This window comes from Cuculus canorus, chromosome 1 (assembly GCF_017976375.1).
Source record: "Cuculus canorus isolate bCucCan1 chromosome 1, bCucCan1.pri, whole genome shotgun sequence".
In the NCBI taxonomy this organism is placed as follows: domain Eukaryota; kingdom Metazoa; phylum Chordata; class Aves; order Cuculiformes; family Cuculidae; genus Cuculus; species Cuculus canorus.
In genome coordinates this window covers 199,411,642-199,432,060 of record NC_071401.1, presented here as the reverse complement: position 1 = coordinate 199,432,060, position 20,419 = coordinate 199,411,642, and the positions used below count along the sequence as shown (strand labels likewise).

Here is a 20,419-nt window from a genome sequence, read left to right as displayed (position 1 = left end):
TCTTCCACTTCCATAAATGACGAGCTTAATTATTTCACGAATTGGTGTGTATAGTTCTTGAAATATGAACCTTCTGCTATTTATTCCACCAAAAATATGTGTTCTCATGCTTTGCATGAAGACAAAGTAGCTATTAAAATAAAACCATTTCCAAACCCATTCCTTTTACATTTCACAGAGACTACAGACTGGTTCCACAAATGAAAAAAGGGGACGTTCATATTGATTTACTTTTCATAGGAGTCCGAAACACCTCCAGTACATGAAACAAGCAGTACTTTTCAGTATATGTTCTCTTTACTGGTGTTCATGTTTTTAGAATATATCAAAGCCCAATTCTGTAGTTCTAATGAAGGCTTAAAGAAACAACAGGGATTTTTCTTCCAACAACCTGCTCCATATTTTCTCTTTCTTGAGCTTCTTCTGAAGCAGAATGAGGTTACCAGCAGAGAGACTGTGAAGTTCAGTGAGTATCTGAGAACAAGGTGAAATGCAAGAATCATCTCACAGAAATTTAAAACTCAAACTACGCTCTAATCTGCATTATACAGATCACAGTGATACTTTTATTAAACAGTGTCATACACGGACTGAAGCAATGGAAAGTTTCATTGATGATAATGAAATGAATGTCAAAAATCAGGCATAAAATCCCAGTTTGAAGTTCTTAAAGCAGCAGAAGTCAGTGGCTACTATAAAACAACCTGTCTTCAAATTCCTCCATTTATTTTGTGGAAATACAAGACGCATGTAGACAAGTAGAGACTGTGTATCTGTGTGTGCAGAGTTTATAAAAAAAAAAAAATCATTTGGTGATGTAGTAACAAACTGTTTTAAAAACCTAGATAAAAAAGTGTAAAACTAGCTTTTGGTGAACTTAGGAAAAAACACACAGTAGATCCTATCCTGTATGCCCGGACCACCCATCTGACTTCTACATGAATAGCAGGTGATGATGAAGTTCTGCTGAGGTGGGTAACTTGGTGGAAACTCCAATATATTACTCTGGACTTAGGTTGTGCTGTTATTTCATAGGAGCAACAGTCAGGGTCTGTTCTACACCCAAGTTGCCGGCTGAAAACTTTCAATCTGAGCTCTTCACTAAAGGAAGCAAGTTTTGAAAGAGCCCCAGTGTGTCTTGTCTGGAAGTGCCTGATACTATCTGTGCCATGTGTTCAATGGCTCTCAGCCTGTGGGCAGAAAGGCTCTTCCTTGGGCAGCCACAGAAGGAAATATGTTGGAGAGAAGGGTTTGGTGTGGGAGTGGGTTGGTCCAGGAGAGAAATTCTCTCTTAGGAAGTGGTCTGCAGCATGCGAAAGCTGGAGAACCACCGTTGTAGCGCATTCCACTGGCTAAACAAATAAATGCGAGTGCAGATGTATGCCTGGCGGCTACGGTTTTGCACATGGGCTACTCCGGAACGTGCACCGGGCCACTACCCAGCTGCTTTCTCCTTATCAGTAAGAGTAGCGAGCTGACTTTTTCTCGCTCCCAGTCTACAGCCAGAGAGCTGCCGTTCAGCCCAAGCAGGAACGCGTCATGGCAATAACGTGAGTGGACCTGAGGCTGCTTTAGACGCTATGATCTGGTTCAGCACCTGCGAAAGGGGATCACAATATCAGGTCGGGATGCCCTGTACAAAGTCACAGGTGTGCGACCCAGCGGTGCGCGAGAGATCTGTAGTCCAAGACAACATAACGAGTGCAGGGTTCTTCTTTGCCCGCTCTCGGAATACCGCTGCCACGGTCTGAGCGGGTGTTTGTGTGTCTGCGTGTGGACCCCGTTACTTTTCACGGAGTTAATGTTTCCTACTGGCCAGAGCTGTGACCTGCGCCGGGAGCTGCAGCAGTGGGTGTGTGTCTGAGCTGACTGACACACACACACACACACACACAGACACACAGACACACAGACACACACGCGCGAAGCAGCCCATTTGCTGGAGGGGGTGTGCATGTGCGTGCGAGGGAGTGGAAAGGGGTGGCGGGGATGGAGGAAGGGAAGCCAGGGGAAAGTCTGACACTCCTCGCAGAAGGAGCAAGACCCTCCGCCGCCGGGGAGGAGCCCTCCAAGCTCGCAGCGCCTCCCCAAACGCGGCCGCCGGCCCCGCACCAGCCTCGCCCCGCACGGCGCTCCGGATCCCGCCAGGTACCGCGCAGCCTCCGCCACTTTTGCGCCGCTCCGCTGGGCGCTCGGAGCACTTTTATTTATTTTTTTTTTTCCAGCTTCTTTGGAGAAAGCGGTGGAAGGGGAGGGTTGTGGAAAAGTGCATGTGTAAAAGTGCCCCTGTGGTTGTGGCGGAGCCTGCGCTCCCCTCTGCAGCCCGAACCCTGCGGGGCTGCACCTGGAGGCGGCCCCGAGCCACCTGCCCCGCTGTCACCCGCGCCGTGAGGGAACCCCGCGCTCTGCCCCAGAGGTGCGGTTTGGAGGTCGGGGGCGAGAAGGGGACGGTTTGGGGGAGCAAAGTTAACGGGTGGGGAGCGGGGAGCGGTGCGGGTTTCGGGAGAGGGGCTTCATTCCCTCAACCCCGTGCCTGCTTCTGCTTCACCAAGTGTCTTGGGGCGATGGGAAGGGTATAATCAGCCCATGTTCATCAGTGAAGCTGTTGCATGCTGGAGCAGTGGTAAAATTCCTTCCTTTCCGTAGAGTCCTCCAGCATTGCCGTGAGCTGAATGTGTCCATCACCAGGAGGTGCGGAGCACCTGGTTGGCCTGGTGTGCTCATGGAAATGGGATTATTCATCTTCTCACACTGACAACCTCTACTTTACTTTGTGTGATAACACAGGGAGGCGGTAAAGCTTGTTTTGCAGTGGACATATACGTAAATATTTATGCATATATATACAATGAAAGTTGTTGCTTCTAGAGAGGAAACAGACCTGAGTGGGTTAGGCTATTTGTGGCTTTATAACGAAGAGGCATGAAGCAGCCACCTATGTTTCCTTTAAAAAAGCTTCACTTTAATTTGAAATGGAAAAAATTGTCCAAGAACAATAGACATTAATGCGGCTGTCTGACCAGAAGCAGAGAGTACTATGCTAAGAGAACAGCAGATAAATGCTGCTCCTGTAGCTCTGACAGAGGCTATGAAGATGCAGGCAAGAACTATGGCAAGAATTTTAGCATGTCACATTTCCTTTTTTACTGCCTACTTGCAGTTTTAAGTAACAGGTAAAAGGATTTAATTCACTGTTTACCAGTAGGAGGCAATTAGTACTGTATGGCCCAACATTTTAATACGGTTTTCAAACTCTTATTAGTATAGCTGTTGCAGTTCTCATCTTTGCATTTCCATTAGTTTGTTTAGTTTATTATGGGCCTGATCCAGGAAAGCACTACTCGTCATCATCTACAAGGTATGTAAGGACCAACATCTTCCCTAAATCAGTGAAAGCTGGGTGTCCGAGATAGATTTTTAAAGAGGAATTTGGGTATTTTAAACAATAATTGTAATCCTGTTGTCAAACACAAGGTACTCAGATTTTGCAGGTGTCACACCTCTTTTTTCTTAAAATTTCCAAGGCAAGACCTAGTCTGAGATGCATTATAAATAGAAGCATTTTAGTCTTGATCAGGCTGAGGAGTTTGGCTTCACTTTTATTTGAACTTTATTTTGGCTTGGACATCCAGACTAGCCTGAGATCCAGGAATTAAATTTACTTTCCCTCTTCTTAATACTTGATCAATCCAACAGGGATTCACGGGGTATGGGGAACAGGGCAAGCTCCCCATGAGGTGCAGTGGCGAAGCACAGAGAGATCAGCGTCACACCAGGCAGAAGCGTTGTGAGCCAAAGTCTCCCACAACTGGTATGTGGGCTCTGCCCATGAAGCTCTTTAACCAGAAATGGAAATAGCAGCTTCACCAGTATCTCCTTCCAGCTCTCAAAATATAGGAACAACTGCAGCTACAGGCTGGTATAAAATGCTTTCAGATCACAAAAATCTCAGGAAGAGAGAAGTCCCTTCTGGTACTGCTGAGTAAGGTGACTAAATATCAGGAAGATATAATTTTGAGTTGTATTCCTGCTCTCGCCTTTGGTGTGGTGCATAGCTACAGTCAGATTCCCTTAAGAGTTATACCTCTTCGGACCCCACTCCTAAGTAGCAGCCTCCTTCTGCTTCTCTCCAGCTGCAGGTTCTACAATCAGCTGATGTTCTGAAATGCTGTAATAACCCTCATCTCAGTCTTCTTCTCAATGGTTTTGTTTTATTTTGTTTTGTTTTTTGAGAACTGAGGTTTTCATTGTAGATACCGCTGTGTTCATTATGCAAATTATACTGCACCTTGAAATTCTATTGGGATTTTGCAACTGAATTAAATGAAACAAGGCCCTTAGAAAAAATAGTTTTAATTAAGCTAGAATATTAAATAGAAATAGATGTTGTTAATTGGGAAAGAGCCCTTTTATAAAGTGTTTGAGGATACTGCATCATTATTACTCAGAGATTCAATAATGGTACTTAAGCTAATCAACACTGTAAACAGCAAGGTTTTAAAAGCAAAGTCAAAAAATGAAACACTCCCAACAAAACCTGTCCGTAATTTGGTCGTAGCAGAAGGAATATGTGCCGAATCTCCTTCCGTGTTCTATCACAGAACAAGTGGACATCCAAATGTCCTGCGCAGTCAGGATCTTTACAGTTCAATTTGCAGGAGGTTATAATCATTCGGAGTCACTGCGTGGGTATGCTTTCAGCTTAGGGAGGTCAAAATATTGTATTTCTGGAGTGCTTTTGAATGTCTGTTTTGCTTTTTGTCTCATTCTTTTTGCTGTTAAAAATAGTGAAGTTGTAATCACAGGTGTCTCTTCACTGTGCAACACTGCAGTGTAGACCACTTATCTGTGTAGTAGCAGTGTAGACCAGTTATCTGTGGCTCTGGAGAGGCAGATTCATCAGCTTGGGATTAGCTGAATTCCCAATACATGCCGGCTTTTCTTTGGCTAAAATGCCTGATGCTGGAATTGGCCACTGAGCTACCTCTATACTCTTTGAGGTTTCCTACATGAGGGAATCCTTCAATGCTGGTTAAGCAGCCTTTCCTACCGCACACTTCTGGCAAGGCAGCCTGCAGAATAGCCAAGGCTATGTTTGGCCCATTGTCTTTTTAACCCATGGAAAATGCTTAAGGTCCATGGTAAGTGTCATTAAATCAAACAGACACAGCGAAGGTGTGATGTGTTTGTTTTTCTTGCTTTCTGGATTCTCTCCAACTACAAACAAGCAACAGAGAAGCTCATAGTAAAGCCAAGCCCATGAGATGTGAAGCGTGGTGACTGTATTTAAACTACGTGTGAAGCAAAGTTTTACTCCATGGGTGTGCTATTTTTATCTTTTTTATAGTGCACCTCTGCCATACTTCTTAACATAATCTCCCCCCAATCCCAACATTTCTGTCTGGGTTTTCTGTGTTTTATACACTTAGCAATGGCACCGAGTCAATGCTTAGATTATCCGTATATAAATCTTTAGTCCTTTTATCTTTTCTATCCTTTTATATTCAGAAAGGCCCCTCCCTGGTACTGTTATTTTTCACATCCTAGAGACATGCTATGTGAACATCCACATGTTATCTGACCGTGAGTGACTGAAAAAAAAATGGAAGAAAAGAAAAAATAAAGCCCTTCTGTTGTACTCTCCCCAGCTTAGATGAACCCAAACAACGTCACATGGAGGGGATCCAGGATGAGTCAGGGAGCAGTGCTGTGCTCCAAAATTCCAGTTTACATTACAGCTGGGAGGCAGCATTTAGCATCATGTGGATTTATTTTCTTTTAACAGCAACTCTAAAATAATTTATGGAGTTCTTATAGCCTAATGGGCAGAACAGATAACAGTAATTCAAGAAGAACCTGGATTCCTGTCTAGGTTGAATCAGTGATTTAATTTGGCTATCAAGGTGATGGGTGTGGTATTTAAGCCTAGAACATTATACTGGTGTTAACTAAGTTGTTCCCTGTAACGTATATTGAAGACATGATTAAGGATCAGAGCTCTGTTGGTACCTAATGTTTTGTAGTCAGCTTCACTGCTCAGACCAAGCACAGTACACATAAGAGGCATTTATCTGCAACCTTAATTTGCAGGACAAATCCTGAAGGGTTCAGGATATATATGGCTAATGAAAAATTCATGGTGTGGATCTTATAGATATGTGGAGACCTGTAACTCATGAGGGTTACTCACAACTTCTGCATTGCATGAATTTCACTCTCTAAGTATTACTTAACTTTTAGTTACACATATCCTTTTTGTAGATCTTTGCATTTTTTCTTCCTATGTTATTATAAACAGAAAGAAGAGTTGTGTGAACTTTTTCTTTTAATGTGGTCAGTTTAAAAGCAAAACAAATATCCATAATTAAACCGTTTCCAATCTAGTTGGTCAGTTAATCAGGAGACTTGCAGGAAACAGATGTCATGCAGAAGAAGAGAGGCTAAAAAAATTCTGTGACATCTGAGCATATTCCAGTGAAGTGCTGAGTTCTTGTTGTTGTTTTCTTATCTACTTTTTTTTCCAAAGGGGAGGGAGGAGGAAAGTTAGCAACTTTCCTGGAATGTCCCCTTCCAAAAATCCTGGAGACACTGAAGCCCAGAGACTGATCTCATCTGTGTCAGCACTGGAAAGAGAAAGCCTAGGATTAACTGAAAATTATACAAGACTAAGGCTGTCATGAAATGAAAGACTTGTGCCTGTTCTCAGTGTGTCTGTACTTAGTGACTTAAGCACACATTTAAGATAGACTGCTATGCAAAATGCTCTCTAGAAAGAAGTGCTTTCCTAAAGTCTAAATCTAGAGTCAGATCAAGTCTTTTAAAAATTAAGTGCAGTCCTGAGGGCCGATGTGGCCAAATAGTCAAACTTGATCTTGGCAAGAATTTTAACATTTTGAACAGCTAGATCTAATGGTATGTGCCTACCTAGCTTGTTATATTCCCCTGGAATTTATCAATGACACACTCCATATAATTGTGGTTACTTTTTGTCCATCTAAAATCCTTTTTTGGTTTTGCAAGGAAGAGATTGCAAAGTGGGAGTATGTAAAAAATTCATTCTCAACCAAAAGCAAAAAGTTGATTTTTTTCCCTTGCACAATGAAGAATTAAAACAATGTCTGTTGCTCTCATGCTTAATGTCAGAATCTCTGCTAAAAAAATAGTAGAATAAATATGATGAATTTTTCATATGGAATTTATTCTCTGTAATTTTATAATGCACATATGTAAGTTTTTATGAAGACTTATACTAAAAAGCTTTACAGCCGTATAATAAAGGAAAACTGTTCATAACATCCTTTGGTATCAAAAGACTTAAACAGCTACACGTTGAGAGAGGGAAATAAAATGAAGAGCAGTGACAAGTAGAAACTGCAAATGCAGTCCCTTTTCTCCAAGATTTACAGAAGGAGCCAGCCTTGACTGTAATGTCCTCAGCATTATTTTTCTGACTTTGTTCATAATCTGTGCCTTTGCGAAGTGTAACAGTCTTATATCTGTTCTCTGACTTCTGAAAGACCTGTTTCACTTGCATTTAAAATACCAATCATTTATTTAATTTCATGACTTATTTCCTTGAAACCCTTTATTAATGACATAAGTAAGTCCTTGAAGCTACTACAGTGATCATGTGTTACATCTCTGAAATTCCTTGCTGTATAATAGAAATCAGAAGAGATGCAGGAACGAATTTGTTTGTATTGGTCTTCCATATTCCTTAAAAATTTGTTTTTAAGGAATGTAGGAAGCATGAATAAGATATGGCTGATCATGATTCATCACTTCTGTTTGTATAGTCATTAGTTAGAAGCAGTGGACCTATTCTCATTCAGAGAAGGTTTATTAATTTATTAGCTAAATTGCAGTAGCATTCAGAGGTCTGAGTCAAAAATGAAGGTCGTCTTGTGTTTAGCACCAGTACTGTATCAAATTAAACAAAAAAAAACAAAAGCCACTTTCAATTACAACATAGGGTAGGAGTCGGCAAGCACAGAAGACTTAAGATGTGGGTTCCTCAAGAAGACAAGTAACAAAACTGATTTTATTTCATGGAAAAAAAGAGAGGCCTCACCCTGTTTTTCCGTTGTTGAATGATATAAGCATCAGGGCAAAGTTGAATTTGTGACGGCGTTATGAGATCCCTTATTGTGAAAGATAAATAGCAAATTTGGCCTAATGCCTCAATAAATTAAATACATTGAATTAACCTGACTTTTGGTTCCTGTGACCTCCTTATCTTAGCAGATTAATTTCTGAACAATGCAGCTTCAAATAATCCACTTTATTCTGAGGAGGTAAATTATAAAGAAGTTAGAGGATCTTCTAGAGGCACAAAGTCTCCACATGAACAAATCTGGAATTCTTGGGTTCATTGAGCCATGTAATACTTTGAGTAGGAGACTCTAAGCCCTCGTGTTCCAACTGGAGCAGAACTCCTGTCTTCAAAAGAAAGAAAAAGAATTTGCTAGATATACCATGAAGAAACACAAACTTAGGGAGAAGGAGAAAATGTAATTAATTTTTTTTTTCATCTAGGGAGCAGGCAGAACAATTTTACGTATCTTCATATGTCTTAGGACATTAATAGTAGAGACGGTGTCATCCAGATTGCTATCTAAGAGCAAAATATTATAAGTCATTAATTTGTAGAAACAGGTCGATTGAAAGAAAGAGAAATCCAAGTATAAAGAGTGAGCTAATAAAGGCAGATATCTTTATTACCTCAATCCTCTTCCTGAAGCTAAAATGTAATACCATTTTTTCCTAAGGATTTTTTTTGTCAATGGATCTTTAAATCTGCTTGTTTTTATTTCCAAATTCTAAGTTAATAAAGTATACTTTCGAGTGGGATCGTGCAAAAGTTATCCTGGGTGAGTGGTTTCATAATGATCATTTTGATGACAAGAATACCATCAACAGGTGGGTGGGATTTAATTTAGCACAAACCACTCTACATGTCCTATTAGTATGATGTACTCTGGAATTGAGGGGCAAACCTGCTACAGCTTGTAGATAAAACTGCTTCACCAAGGAAGCAGACAGTTCCAATGGCAATGACAGCAGTACACAGCACTTGTTATATTAAAAAAAAAAAAAATCAAGATCTAACAAGTTCTGTCTTCAGCTGATGCAAAGTAGAGATGCATAACTGAAATTAGTGATCTGTGATAGCTAAGGGCAGTCTGTATCTTTAGAATAAATGAGCGCCTCTAAAAGCTGAAAGGGGAAAACAGAAATTTAAGTTATTGGCAAGCACTGAGAGCATTTAGAGAGAAGAGTTGTAAAAAAAAGCTAGAGAGTGAAATACTAAGCAAGTGCTATTGCTTCTTGTGCACTGACGGGGTGATTGTGGCAGAATCCGCAAAAGCGACAAGTCAGGAGGAAAGGCTGTGTAAGCCAACTTCCAGAAAGTTAGGAACACTCTGAACTTATGCCCTGAGCTGCAGATTGAAATGCCTAAATTCATTTGGGATGCTCAGCCACGAGCTCTTAAAGCAGATAGGTATCTACATAGGGGCAGTCTTTTCCTTGTGTTAAAATTTAAAATAAAATAAAAATTAAAAAAAAGTCTCGCATACATTTTAGTGGTTTGGGTGTCTTCTCTTGCTGACCTGGAAGTGCAGTTTTTCAGGTGTGTGTCTGAGCGGTGCTGTTGCTGGTGCTTGGAAGTGTGACTTTCTCAGCCAGCACAGTTCCACTTTGTTACAAGTGCTCTGTTATCAAAGGCCCGACAGAAGGGGACTGTGACTTGATGTGGTTAAGGAACCTTCTTTCTGGGATAAGATTTCTCTTACTGGATCTGCTCCAATTAGTGTTTTGGTGTCAGTGTTGATATTTGCTATTTGATACTGAACTACACAAATGAATTAATCATTGGGAGTCCAATCCTACCTGCTCCTCTCACCTTGGCACTGCTGGATAAAAGGTGTTTGGAGAGGTAGATCTTCTGGTTTCAGTCTGTGGGAAAGCTGAGCACACTTGGAACCCACCCTGGCTTTGCCAGTAAGGTGGGCAGAGCAATACCTGGTTTTGAACACCACAGGCGCTTAACAGTAAGCGATAATAACAGCTTTGTTGTATGGGCACCCTGTGGTCCAAGTGCCATAGATGACCTGTTGTTAAGCAGGTTTGGCTACATGCAAAGCCTGGAAACGGCAGAAGACGGGTTTTATACTGATCTCTAATACTGAACCTGGCTGACAGAAGAGGCAGTTAAGATCGTAAATCTTTGCTAATTATCTAATCTTTTGGCTAACCAATTTTAATAGACAAGGATGGTTTACATAACTACTGCCTGAGTCATTGTGGTCTGTTGATCTGATGCCTTATAGGACATATAATGTTTAAAAGTCAACTTGCTATTTTGTAAATTAAAAAAGTTTTAAAGACTTTAAGGAAAAGCTGACTGGATGTAATTTTTGGAATGTCAGTTTCACCTAACTGAGGAAAAGAGTGAGAGAGTTATTGCATCTAAGAGAGTTACTAACATTATTAAGGATTAAGAGTCTTTTAGGTCCTCTTTCTAGAAGAAGTGATTTACACTTTTAAGTGCAAATCGATTATTATGCTGTCCTCAAGAGCCTGAAGCTTCTGTATCCTTTGCTTCCTGTGGCTTTGCTCATTGCTTTGCTAAATGGCAACAGGAGTACCATTACGAAATTCAACACAGACATTGATCTCCTTGATGATTCTTAAAATCCAGTCCTGGCTATTTGGTGACAGATGAATTATTCTGCTTTGACAGAATAGTGATGAAACCGTTGTTGGTTTTTTTAATTGGTTTTTTTTCCTTGATTTTTTGCTGTTGTATATTGATATATAATGCTGAAGAATAAATACTTAGGCACAAAACACTGCTGAAAGATCCAATGCCAGCTTTTGTACCTTTTCACAGCCTGACAGAAAAGTGGGAGGTATGTGCAGCAAACAGTGCAGGGAGTTTGTCTCTCTTAATCCCAAACATCTGGTTTCAAAGCAAAAGCAAAAAAAAAGTCAAATGGAATTGTCATATTTAGTTTAACATCCAGGGTGAGATTCTGCATGGTTTAGCCCTGTTTTTTCCATTGTGCTGTGTCTTTGCTGGCTGCCAGCACAGCCTATGGCACAAGGGCTTGGTTTCTCCTAGCTGGAATTGCTCATCCTCACCTCTTTGCTGCAGCAATTGTCCAGGTTCCAAGGCATAAGACAAGCTGCTCCTGCCTCCAAACTCTTCTTCCTTCTGAAATTTCATCTCCTTCCTACAGTTTAACTCTCTCTTGTACTTTCATAAAAACTTCATGCACAGTTATCCCATGTTCTGTCAATTCCCAGACATCATCCCAACATGTCGAAAATCCTCATTCCCTAGGGCTACCCTACACAGTAGCAATTTTACATGTGGAGTGTTAAGGAGAGAGAGTTCAGACAGATTTCACGTTTTCATGACCATCGTCAAAACATCTTTATTTATGATGGCATGTATGCCACTGGTACCACAGGCATAGTTATTCCACAATCAGTGCTGAAAATGGATAGTAATTTTCCTAGTCAGACTTTCTTTCTATTTTTATCCTAGGCTATCATCCTGTTTTATGGATAATAAAATCTGCTGTAATGAATAGTAATTAAAAAAAAGAAGTATTATACATCCTTCCTGTCCTTTCCTTCCTTCCTTACCCTGTAAACATGGTAAATGCCACTAAAATGATATGAGAAGAGTATTTTGGAATGTGTTTCGATTCATTGTGTTTTGTTTTCCATCCAGGAATTCACATGACACAATGGAAAGTGGGATCTCACACCTCCGAGATAAACTATTAGACTCTCTATGAAGTGCTACGCTCCTCTTCATAAGTGAAATTGTATGTAAGGCCAGAATAACTGGGACACAGTGGCTTTGAATATAAGTAGCATTGTTTAATTTGGTGCAAGCATCAGCAGAGATCACAATGGTCTGTTGTGATGGCCCTGGGGGAATCTCACAAGGCCTTGCAGTAGGCACTGTACTATTTGTATTCATTTTTTCTCAACAAAATGGTGTTTTGATGCTTTGAAAGCATGAAACTTCTTGAATTGTGCTGTCATTCTTTGAGCCACATGGGAGAAGAGGTGTGAGCACAAGTGGTTAGAAGATTTGAAAAAGTGCTGGAGGAGGATGAAGAAATTAATGACTGACACTGTAGAAATATTTTGTTGTGTAGAGCCACCAAGTGTCTGTGGCTGTTACGTTCAAGTGGATTCAGGATCTGCAGTCAGTGTCTCCAGTGTTTTCTTCTTAAAGATCAGCAGGTTTTTTTTCCAACTAGTTTTATTATATCCCACTGGTGGAATCTGGTCTGAGCTACAAGTGTATTATATCATGGAAGACTTCCCTGGCTTAGCTTGCATGTACCACCACTTAGAAAGACAGTCCAGCTATACTGTGGAGGCAGCAGCAGTTGCTGAAAGCTCTTTTTGAACTTGCTGAACTTAAAGATGTAACCTCAGTTTGATGGGTGTCTTTTCTTCTGTAGCTGTCATTTCCACTTCCTGCTTTTCTGTTAGGCTGGGAGAAAGTTCCAAAATAGGCAGTTGAGTTTTGGCAGTGTTTGCTGCCTAAGTAGTTATTCTTCATTCCATACAGAGATATGGTGGCAAGTGGGATTCTTTGGTTTGTGTAGAACTACGAATTAACGTGTTCCTTTTGTGGTTCACAAGACATGGTTGGAAACCCTGACGTATAACTAACATGTTTCCTTGTTCTGAGGCTGAGTGTTGGGGCAAAACATTCTTATTTTGGTGTAGGAGTTTTATCTTCTCCAATTTCAGAAGATACTGAGTGCAAGGCAGTTCAATAGAAAGAATGTTGCAGAATCTTGTTTTCTTAATGTTCCCCAAAACTAAATCCTATTTGGACAATAAGCACTAGTCCATAAACAAGCTGCTGGATTCAGTTTAAAGGTAACTGTAAGGTTCCTGTCATCTGGTCAATACAGGAATTGCTCACATGTCCTTCTAGTAATCTGAAGTCTAGAAAACCTTTTACAATTATTTAAACAGCATTCTTGAAAGATGCATAGTACTTTATCTGTAAGTTTCCCACAAGCTGTCCATGCTCTGTGCCTATAGTTTCTGAAAACAAAACGTGCATAGGCTTTAATGATAACTCAAAGTTGATACGGGATTGTTTTTTTATTAGTTAGAGATGAAGACTTCTGTCCTAGAAAGGCAAAACTGCACTTGTATAGTACCAGAAATGCTGTTTTATCTTGTCATTTGTTTGAATAGTGTGAGACTATCACCTTTCTACCCTTACTGAAACTTACTTTTGTTTCACTGAGATAATTTAAAAAAAAAAATCAACACAGATGAAATGAATATAACCTATTCTATAAATTGACCCTTGCTGTGACCCAGGTGCGTGTCCCAGGGAAGTCAGAGGACATGCTTAACATTTAGCAGTTCTCCCCAAGATTATTCTAAGAAACATACCACCCAGTACTGAAGCCTGCTCTGGTCTGATAAGGTTTGTCTACATGCGGAAGCCAGCACGCTGTTAAACTAAAATAACAGTGCACAGTGTGGTATCTTCTTCATGCTAACTCTCTGCACGACCAGTTGCATGGTATATGTCCTAAGGATGCTTTTGAAGTGAAATAAGCTGTTTTCTAATTAGAAGTCTTCTAATATACGCTACTGTGCGATGTGATTGCAGAACAGGCAGTATTCAGGTCTTACTGTGTCTAGACTGTCATGTTGAAAAGTCCTGTGTATTTAAATTTCAGTGTCATGGTCAATTATTTCTGTAAGTGCAACAGACATTATCAGTGCACTATATCATGATATAGAGCCCCTAGATGCTTCATACTGGGACAGAACTCTGTGCTCACTGAAGTGAATATAATGTTTTCACTAATTTTAGTGAAAGATCCAACTTTATGGTGGTGTTCGTGTGTTTGCTTGTATCACAGTAACACCTAAAAATCCAGCCTGGAATTTTAACCTCATTGTGCTGTTACTGGTAAGTTAACATCTAAGAAAATCTTGGAGAAAAGTAATAAAAATGAGAAGGGAGGCTTTGACTCAGGTTCGATTGATGAGGAAAAATAAAAGGATTTGAGCGTGCATAGCGTGTTTGAGTTTGACAAAGACTACATTACTTTAAATACTTCAAGAGTTCAATTCCAAAACCAGCAAAGGATTTGCTTAATATTAAGGACATTCCAAAGGTTAGAACAGCAGCTCATGAGACCTGAGGTTAATTCCATGACATACGTCCTTAGGCTAGTCATTTCTGCTTAGATCCTAGCAAATTCCTAAAGACACCCAACTGTCATTTCGTTGTCTACATCACTGAGTGTTAGTTTAGAATGAAAAATACCAAATTTAGACAATTAAGTTGCTAAATACCTTTGCAGGTCTGGATTTTGGCCTCTGCCTGCCTCCGTTGTATATGCCTGTAAAAGGCTAAAAACTGCCCTATATCACTGAAATACTGTAGAAATAGTAGGTTTGGAAAGTATGGTTGTTCATATGTTGTAACAATGGGAGCCACGCACGTATACTGAGTAGAAAAACTAATTAAGATGGAATTTATTTCACTTGTCTGTCCCTTAAGGTGGTCATCTAATCTTACTCTGTTTTCAGTACAGAGGTGAGGTGTTTCCAAGGGCAATGTGCCCTATTCAGTGACAGTATCTGAGGCAGGGGATGAATTCACCCCAGCAGTGCCTGTCTCCACCCTCTCTGGAGGGAGCCAAGACAATGCCTGGATTTTAGATCGTTGAAATTAGGTAATGATGAATGTTATCTTAAGAATAAAAGGATCAAATAAATTCAACTCAGCTTGATCTGAAGGGAAAAAATGTATTCAATGAGTGCATTTGCCGAAACGTTCTTTTAAAAGAATTACAGAAACCACCTCAAAGAACTTCTGTTTTCCTCCTGTTATTTCTCATAAAACAGTCAGGAAGTCTTTTATTAAAAAATAACTAGATAGAGCTCCCACTTCTCCTGTTCTGTGAAGCAGTCCTTGTGCAGACTAGTAACATCCCAGAAATGCTGTAGTGCTTATGCTACTGGTGAATGTTGCATCCAGTGTCTTACATGTCTCAGGTTACCTATCACTACATTTAGGGATCTGAGGAAATGTTGATGAGTACAGAATGATGAAGAAGACTGAGATGACCTATCTGAGATCCCTGCTAGCCCACGCAATTGAGCAAGTTTGCATTTCAAGGAAAGATGAGCTTTATTAGTATGCCCTGCTATAGGTGTGACTTGGTGATAGAGTCCTGCCTTGTATTAGTATATTTGTTACCCTGCAGGGCAGCAGCATCTCATTGTGATTAATTTACTCTTTTTGGATTGCTCTTTAAAGAAAAGGCCTGCTTTCAGGCTTTCTCCCTCTTGTTTTGACCTCCAGCCTTTCTAGAGCTCATCTTCACACAGCTGGACTCCATTTCCCTCACAACTGCTTGTCACTTACCTTCTTCACTGGCTCTGCAGGAAAGGGTAAGGAGAATCCTTTTGTGATTCAGCTCCCTGTCTTCTGACTTATCTGTTGATGAAGAGGCAAGGATGAGTGAGCCATCAGTCACTTCAGTGACAGGAACCTTGTGTAAGAAAGCCTGTGGCTACATAGAGTACTGGGCTGGACTTACGCCTGGGAATGTCTACAATGTGGTGAATTCAGAAGAGCAAAGCGTATTTGCAGGACATTACTGCTTTTTTTTTTTTTTTTTTTTTTGTCCTTGCAGACTATTACTTATTGCTTGAGGAAATTAGAGATTGGCTGTCCTAAGAATTTAGAGTTTGCACAGAGGGTCTTAATGTGGGGGGAATTTTATCTGGGTATGGAGCAATCCTGACTCAGATCAGGACATGAAATAAGAACTCCCTAATTAAAGAAGTGTACTTGGGTCACAAGACTATGAACTTAAAAGCCCATCTTCAACCTGAGTGAGACTTAATAACTTCAGTGGAAGATGTACCTCTTGCTTGTTTCCCCAAGCGTCTGGCCTTGAACTAGACACTATGTTCCTGGACACTGTAAGGACTCTTGGCTGCTCCTGCTGCAGAAATGCAAATATATGTACTCTGCACTGTCAGTATGTAAGGGAATAAAAGCAGAAATCATGTCAATTGCACTGAGGCCAGCTTCTTGCTGGGCTTCCTTGACACCCTAATGTGCTAATCCCTGCCATTAATGATGCCAAACCTGTGAATTCACAACATCTGTTTTATGCCCTAGTTCAGGGCTCTGTATCATCCTCTCTAAGTACCTACCTCTTTCCTCTGGTTCATATATTCTAATCTCACCCTAGATTTGGGCAGTGAAGGATGATTCCAAGTTCCCAGTGCTTCAGACACACCGAGGACAACTCTGTGTGTAAGTACTTGTCCACAGGTCACTGCAGGTTGTAAAACACAATAGAGAGGGCAAAGAGAAAGCAGACAACAGTAACAAGAGCACCACATTGCCTATTTATAGCAGAGGAGCTGTTGTGCTCTGCCTGTTACTGTCGTTGACAACTATCTCACTTTTTGCTCCCTCTGACTGTTTTATCCATCTGGTGTAATTCATTACATGCTTAGACTATAAGCTGCAAGGAGGAGAGGCTCTTGTATTCTTCATAGTATGCGCAGCACCATAGGGTCTTGCCCCTGACTGGGGCCTCTAGGCACTATCCCAGTATAAATAATACATTAAAATAGATCAGCAGTGTAATATCCATCAAGACACAGAGACCGAAACAGTGCTTTAGTATTGCTCTACTGTCTAATGTGGGGTTCATGCAATAGCTTGCTGTAGTTTCCTGGATTAGAAGACAAATCATACAAAGCCTTATATCTATGGGCAATATGCAGGGGAGCTTGGGGGAAATCTATAATTACTAAAATCTGGAAGTGTGCCAAAGATGATTTACAAGTATGGGGAAGAATGTCTCTTTTGTGATATTCAGGACTTTATCAGGTTTATTTTGGAAGCTTTCCAAGATTAATAGCAAAAAACAGCCAAAAATTTTGAAGTGAAGAAATCGGACCAAATTTTAGCTACAGCAATAGGTGCCATCACCCAAGGATTTGCAGCAGCTTCCTCTTTCTTGGCATAGAACTGATCATTTATGTTGCACCAAGTAGGATCACATTAAGCAAAACAATTTCAAAGCTTTTGAAGTGTGCAAAGGCAATAAGCAATATGAATGTGTGTTATTATCACTTGTATTGCAGCCATTATTATAAAGTTCATCTGCACTCAGAACCTCACTAGACTACACACCACATACAAAGAGCACGAGTTAAAGCTTCTCTGAAAAAACTTAGCAAGTATGTTAGAGAACGAACATGTACTTCAGAAATGAGGTATTACTGTTCTCATTCAGCTTGGAGTCATGAATGTTAAGTGATTTGCTGTTGCATAATTGTAGATAAATGTTGTGCACAATTGATTTGATGGGATTGTTGAGATGAGTTTTGAAAGGTGGAAAAGGACAATTCTGTGACCACTGAGTATTTGTTTCTTGTGACAGTGAAGCGTTGGACCTGTAGCACCAATTTTCAGATACATTTTGAGAGAAATTGATTGCACTTAATGATTTTCAGACCCCTGATCTACTTTAATTTTAAAGATTGTTTTGTGCATGTACTTTTTTATTAGACCTATGACTCCACCTGTTGGAACTCCATCTCCATTTGGTAACCTTGATTGAGGGCTCCAAAGGACGAGCATTAAGTGTCTCGTTTAAGATGGTCATGTAGTTTCTCTATCTAATTAGCAGAGAGTGAGACCCCTTAGCTTCCTATCCAAGAAGTCTGAAGTGACTGGGAGTACTCAGTCCTTGGAGTACCTATTTCTCTCTAATGACTGTAAAAGGAAATGAGATGAACTGCCACCTAATTTTCAGATGATTAAATTTAGGATGAAGGAATTGCACTATTTCTTTAATTGATTTTTTTCTGCCTTTGCAGACATTGGGATATCAATGACAGAAGGGCTTGGAAAGCAGCATCTCTACCAGCAAAGCCTGATCCGAAATAGTTAGTTCACTTAGGTTGCAGTGCTTTGAGGCAGTGAGCTGGAGTGAAACTCTTAATTGTCAAAATGGGAGCATGTTTAAGTATCAGATGTTCAGTCAAATAACCTCTGTGCTCGTTTTCCTTTTTTTTTTTTTAATTTTTTTTTTTTTCTCTCCCCTTCATCTTTGGAAAAGTGTGATATTACAGATTTGGAGCAGAGGGTAGCATCTTCAGTCTCTGCTGCTGGGCAAGGCTTCTACGCTGGTGGTCCGGGATGGGCTTCCATGCTAGTGGCTAGTAGCCACTGGAGTCGATCTCCCCTTTTGCTCACTGTTCGTGCTACAGGAGTATATGGTATTTAATATAGGAAAGCAACATAGGATGTGATTTAGGATCATCACTGACAATGCTGTTGAGCATCTGGGTGGCTGTTTTTTGAAGGGAGTGTAACAGCTTGCCGGGTGCTTTTATGTCACATGATAAATGCCATTAATAAATAAATCAAAGAGAATGTAAAGAGACCAAGGCATTTCCCTTAACTTCAAAGGGTTGGATTTGGCCTATTAAATCCAAAATTGTGTCTACAGGCACAATATGCACATACAGGAAAACAAAGATTAACCTTATTTATCTGCTTTCTGTAGAACCTGTCTTACTTTTTTTGTTATTTAGCTGGAGCTATTTTCCTGCTGTCCTACCCACGTTGGAAGAAGGATATTTCTCGGTGGCATCACATAAATTATTTTTGTTAGCTTTTTGTAGGTCTGGTTTCCCTGGAGGTGTAATTGCTGAGAACTGTACAAGTCAGTCTCCTGATTCTTTCTATATCAAGCAAACTGGTGGCTCCTGATTTCAGAGTTTCTTCATGCTAAACAAAGTCCTTTGGTTCTGCAGAAGCCTTTATAAATGCATGTAGGGAGACTAACAGTCCTTGGTTTCCACAGATCCAAATAAACCCATGAAAAGAAAAAGGCTTCTTTTATTGCTCTCAGGAAAAGTTAGGCAAATAACTTCAGCAGCAAGAGAAGAGGTAAGCAGTTGCACAATCTCTGTTCATATCATTCACACTCACAAGTTGGGATAATAATTCCCAGCTCATGAGTGGGTTCAAAATTAAAAGAGAAACATCCCCAAGGCTTTTGGAATAGGAAAAAAAAAAAAAAAAGAAGCTGCAGAAGCTCAACTCTCATGGATTTGTTAAAACAAAACAAGCAGCTGGATGGCAGAAGGGCTGTTCTTTGCCATAAAACATTTCCTGAAACTCTTTCTTCCAGGATCCATGCTGATTATTTATTTGTTTTAGTTTTTCGTTGTCATGAATTGAATTCATTATGAAAAATATCAGGCATCTCATCTTCTGAATATGATGAGAGGATGTTAGCAAAAATTTTGCTAGTTTTTAAAGTGTAATCAGTTATTAATCCCCTTTTCTGAGCATGTGGTAGAAGGGAGCAAGAGATTCATCATCTATCCTTCTCTGTCTGAAATCCTAAGATATAGTAATCAAAGGTTCGTTTTCCATTTCCACTCTCATATCATCATGAGACTTCTGTGCTCAGTCCTGCAGATCCATTTCCAGCAAGTAACAGCAGCACTAAACTTAAGGTGTGTAAAGTAAACCATCCAATGCTGACTGCAGCTGAGAGTGACTTCATGAACATGTCCTCTGGCAGGAGAGGTGGTAACATGTGGCATGAGGGCTGTGACGAGTGCCGGAGGTTAGTAGTCCACTCTGTCACAGTGCTGTCTGCACAGCTTTTATCACCTCTCTTTCTTTTTTGAGATCTGTATCCTGGAAAGTGAATTAAGAACATCCATGGAGAAGTTGGGGAACTTCTGCTCTAAAAGCATACCACAGAGCAGGATCCCATAGGAGGATGCTTGTGTGCACTGCAGTGGGTATCAGTTGTTTGCTGTTTTTTTCTAAGTTTGTTAAACCTGTTTTGAAAACAGAGTTTCGTTCATCATGAGAAACAGCTGATGTTTTAGCTTAGCACTGCATTTTTTAAAAACAGAGTTAAATTTCAAGGATTTCACCTGTAATTTATCTGCCCATACCCTCACAAAACCTAGAATCCTCTTCCCTTTTTAATTTCTACCTAGTTGTCACGTCAGCCCAATTCAGACGTCTGTATTGACACTGAATATTTTGCCACGTCTCTTATTTTCCACAGAAATTGCACAATGAAAGGCAGTACTTTTTAAGTGCCAAAACTTGATGGAATGCCTTGCTGGCTGTGTCACTGACTGCCAGTCTTACTCGGCTGATGGTGTTAGTGGCTTACTTCCCTCGTGGGTGCAGGGACTCAAGCAGACTGCGATGAGGACAGATGGGACACATCTGTATTTGCACGTTAACAACGCCAAATGATGGTATTGGTCTGCAATAGCCTGTGATGTTTGTTAGCATGCTCACTGGACTGTTTTGCTGTTTTCAACTAGC

General features: G+C 40.4%; 1 protein-coding gene across 4 annotated transcripts in view; it reads left to right on the top strand.

The window, feature by feature from the left end:
* Positions 1 to 1,420: 1,420 nt before the first annotated feature.
* The window catches only part of SEMA3D (semaphorin 3D), a 144,251-nt gene continuing 125,252 nt past the window's right edge, over positions 1,421 to 20,419 (top strand). The window contains exon 1 of one of the 4 annotated variants that reach the window (XM_054067677.1): positions 1,421 to 1,550. In XM_054067677.1, the coding sequence (XP_053923652.1) occupies positions 1,540 to 1,550 (11 nt within the window). In that variant the 5' untranslated portion in view covers positions 1,421 to 1,539. Of the gene's footprint in view, positions 1,623 to 1,904; positions 2,149 to 2,255; positions 2,417 to 20,419 lie in introns of those variants that run through there. The other 3 variants (XM_054067693.1, XM_054067684.1, XM_054067670.1) reach the window with 3 other exon arrangements.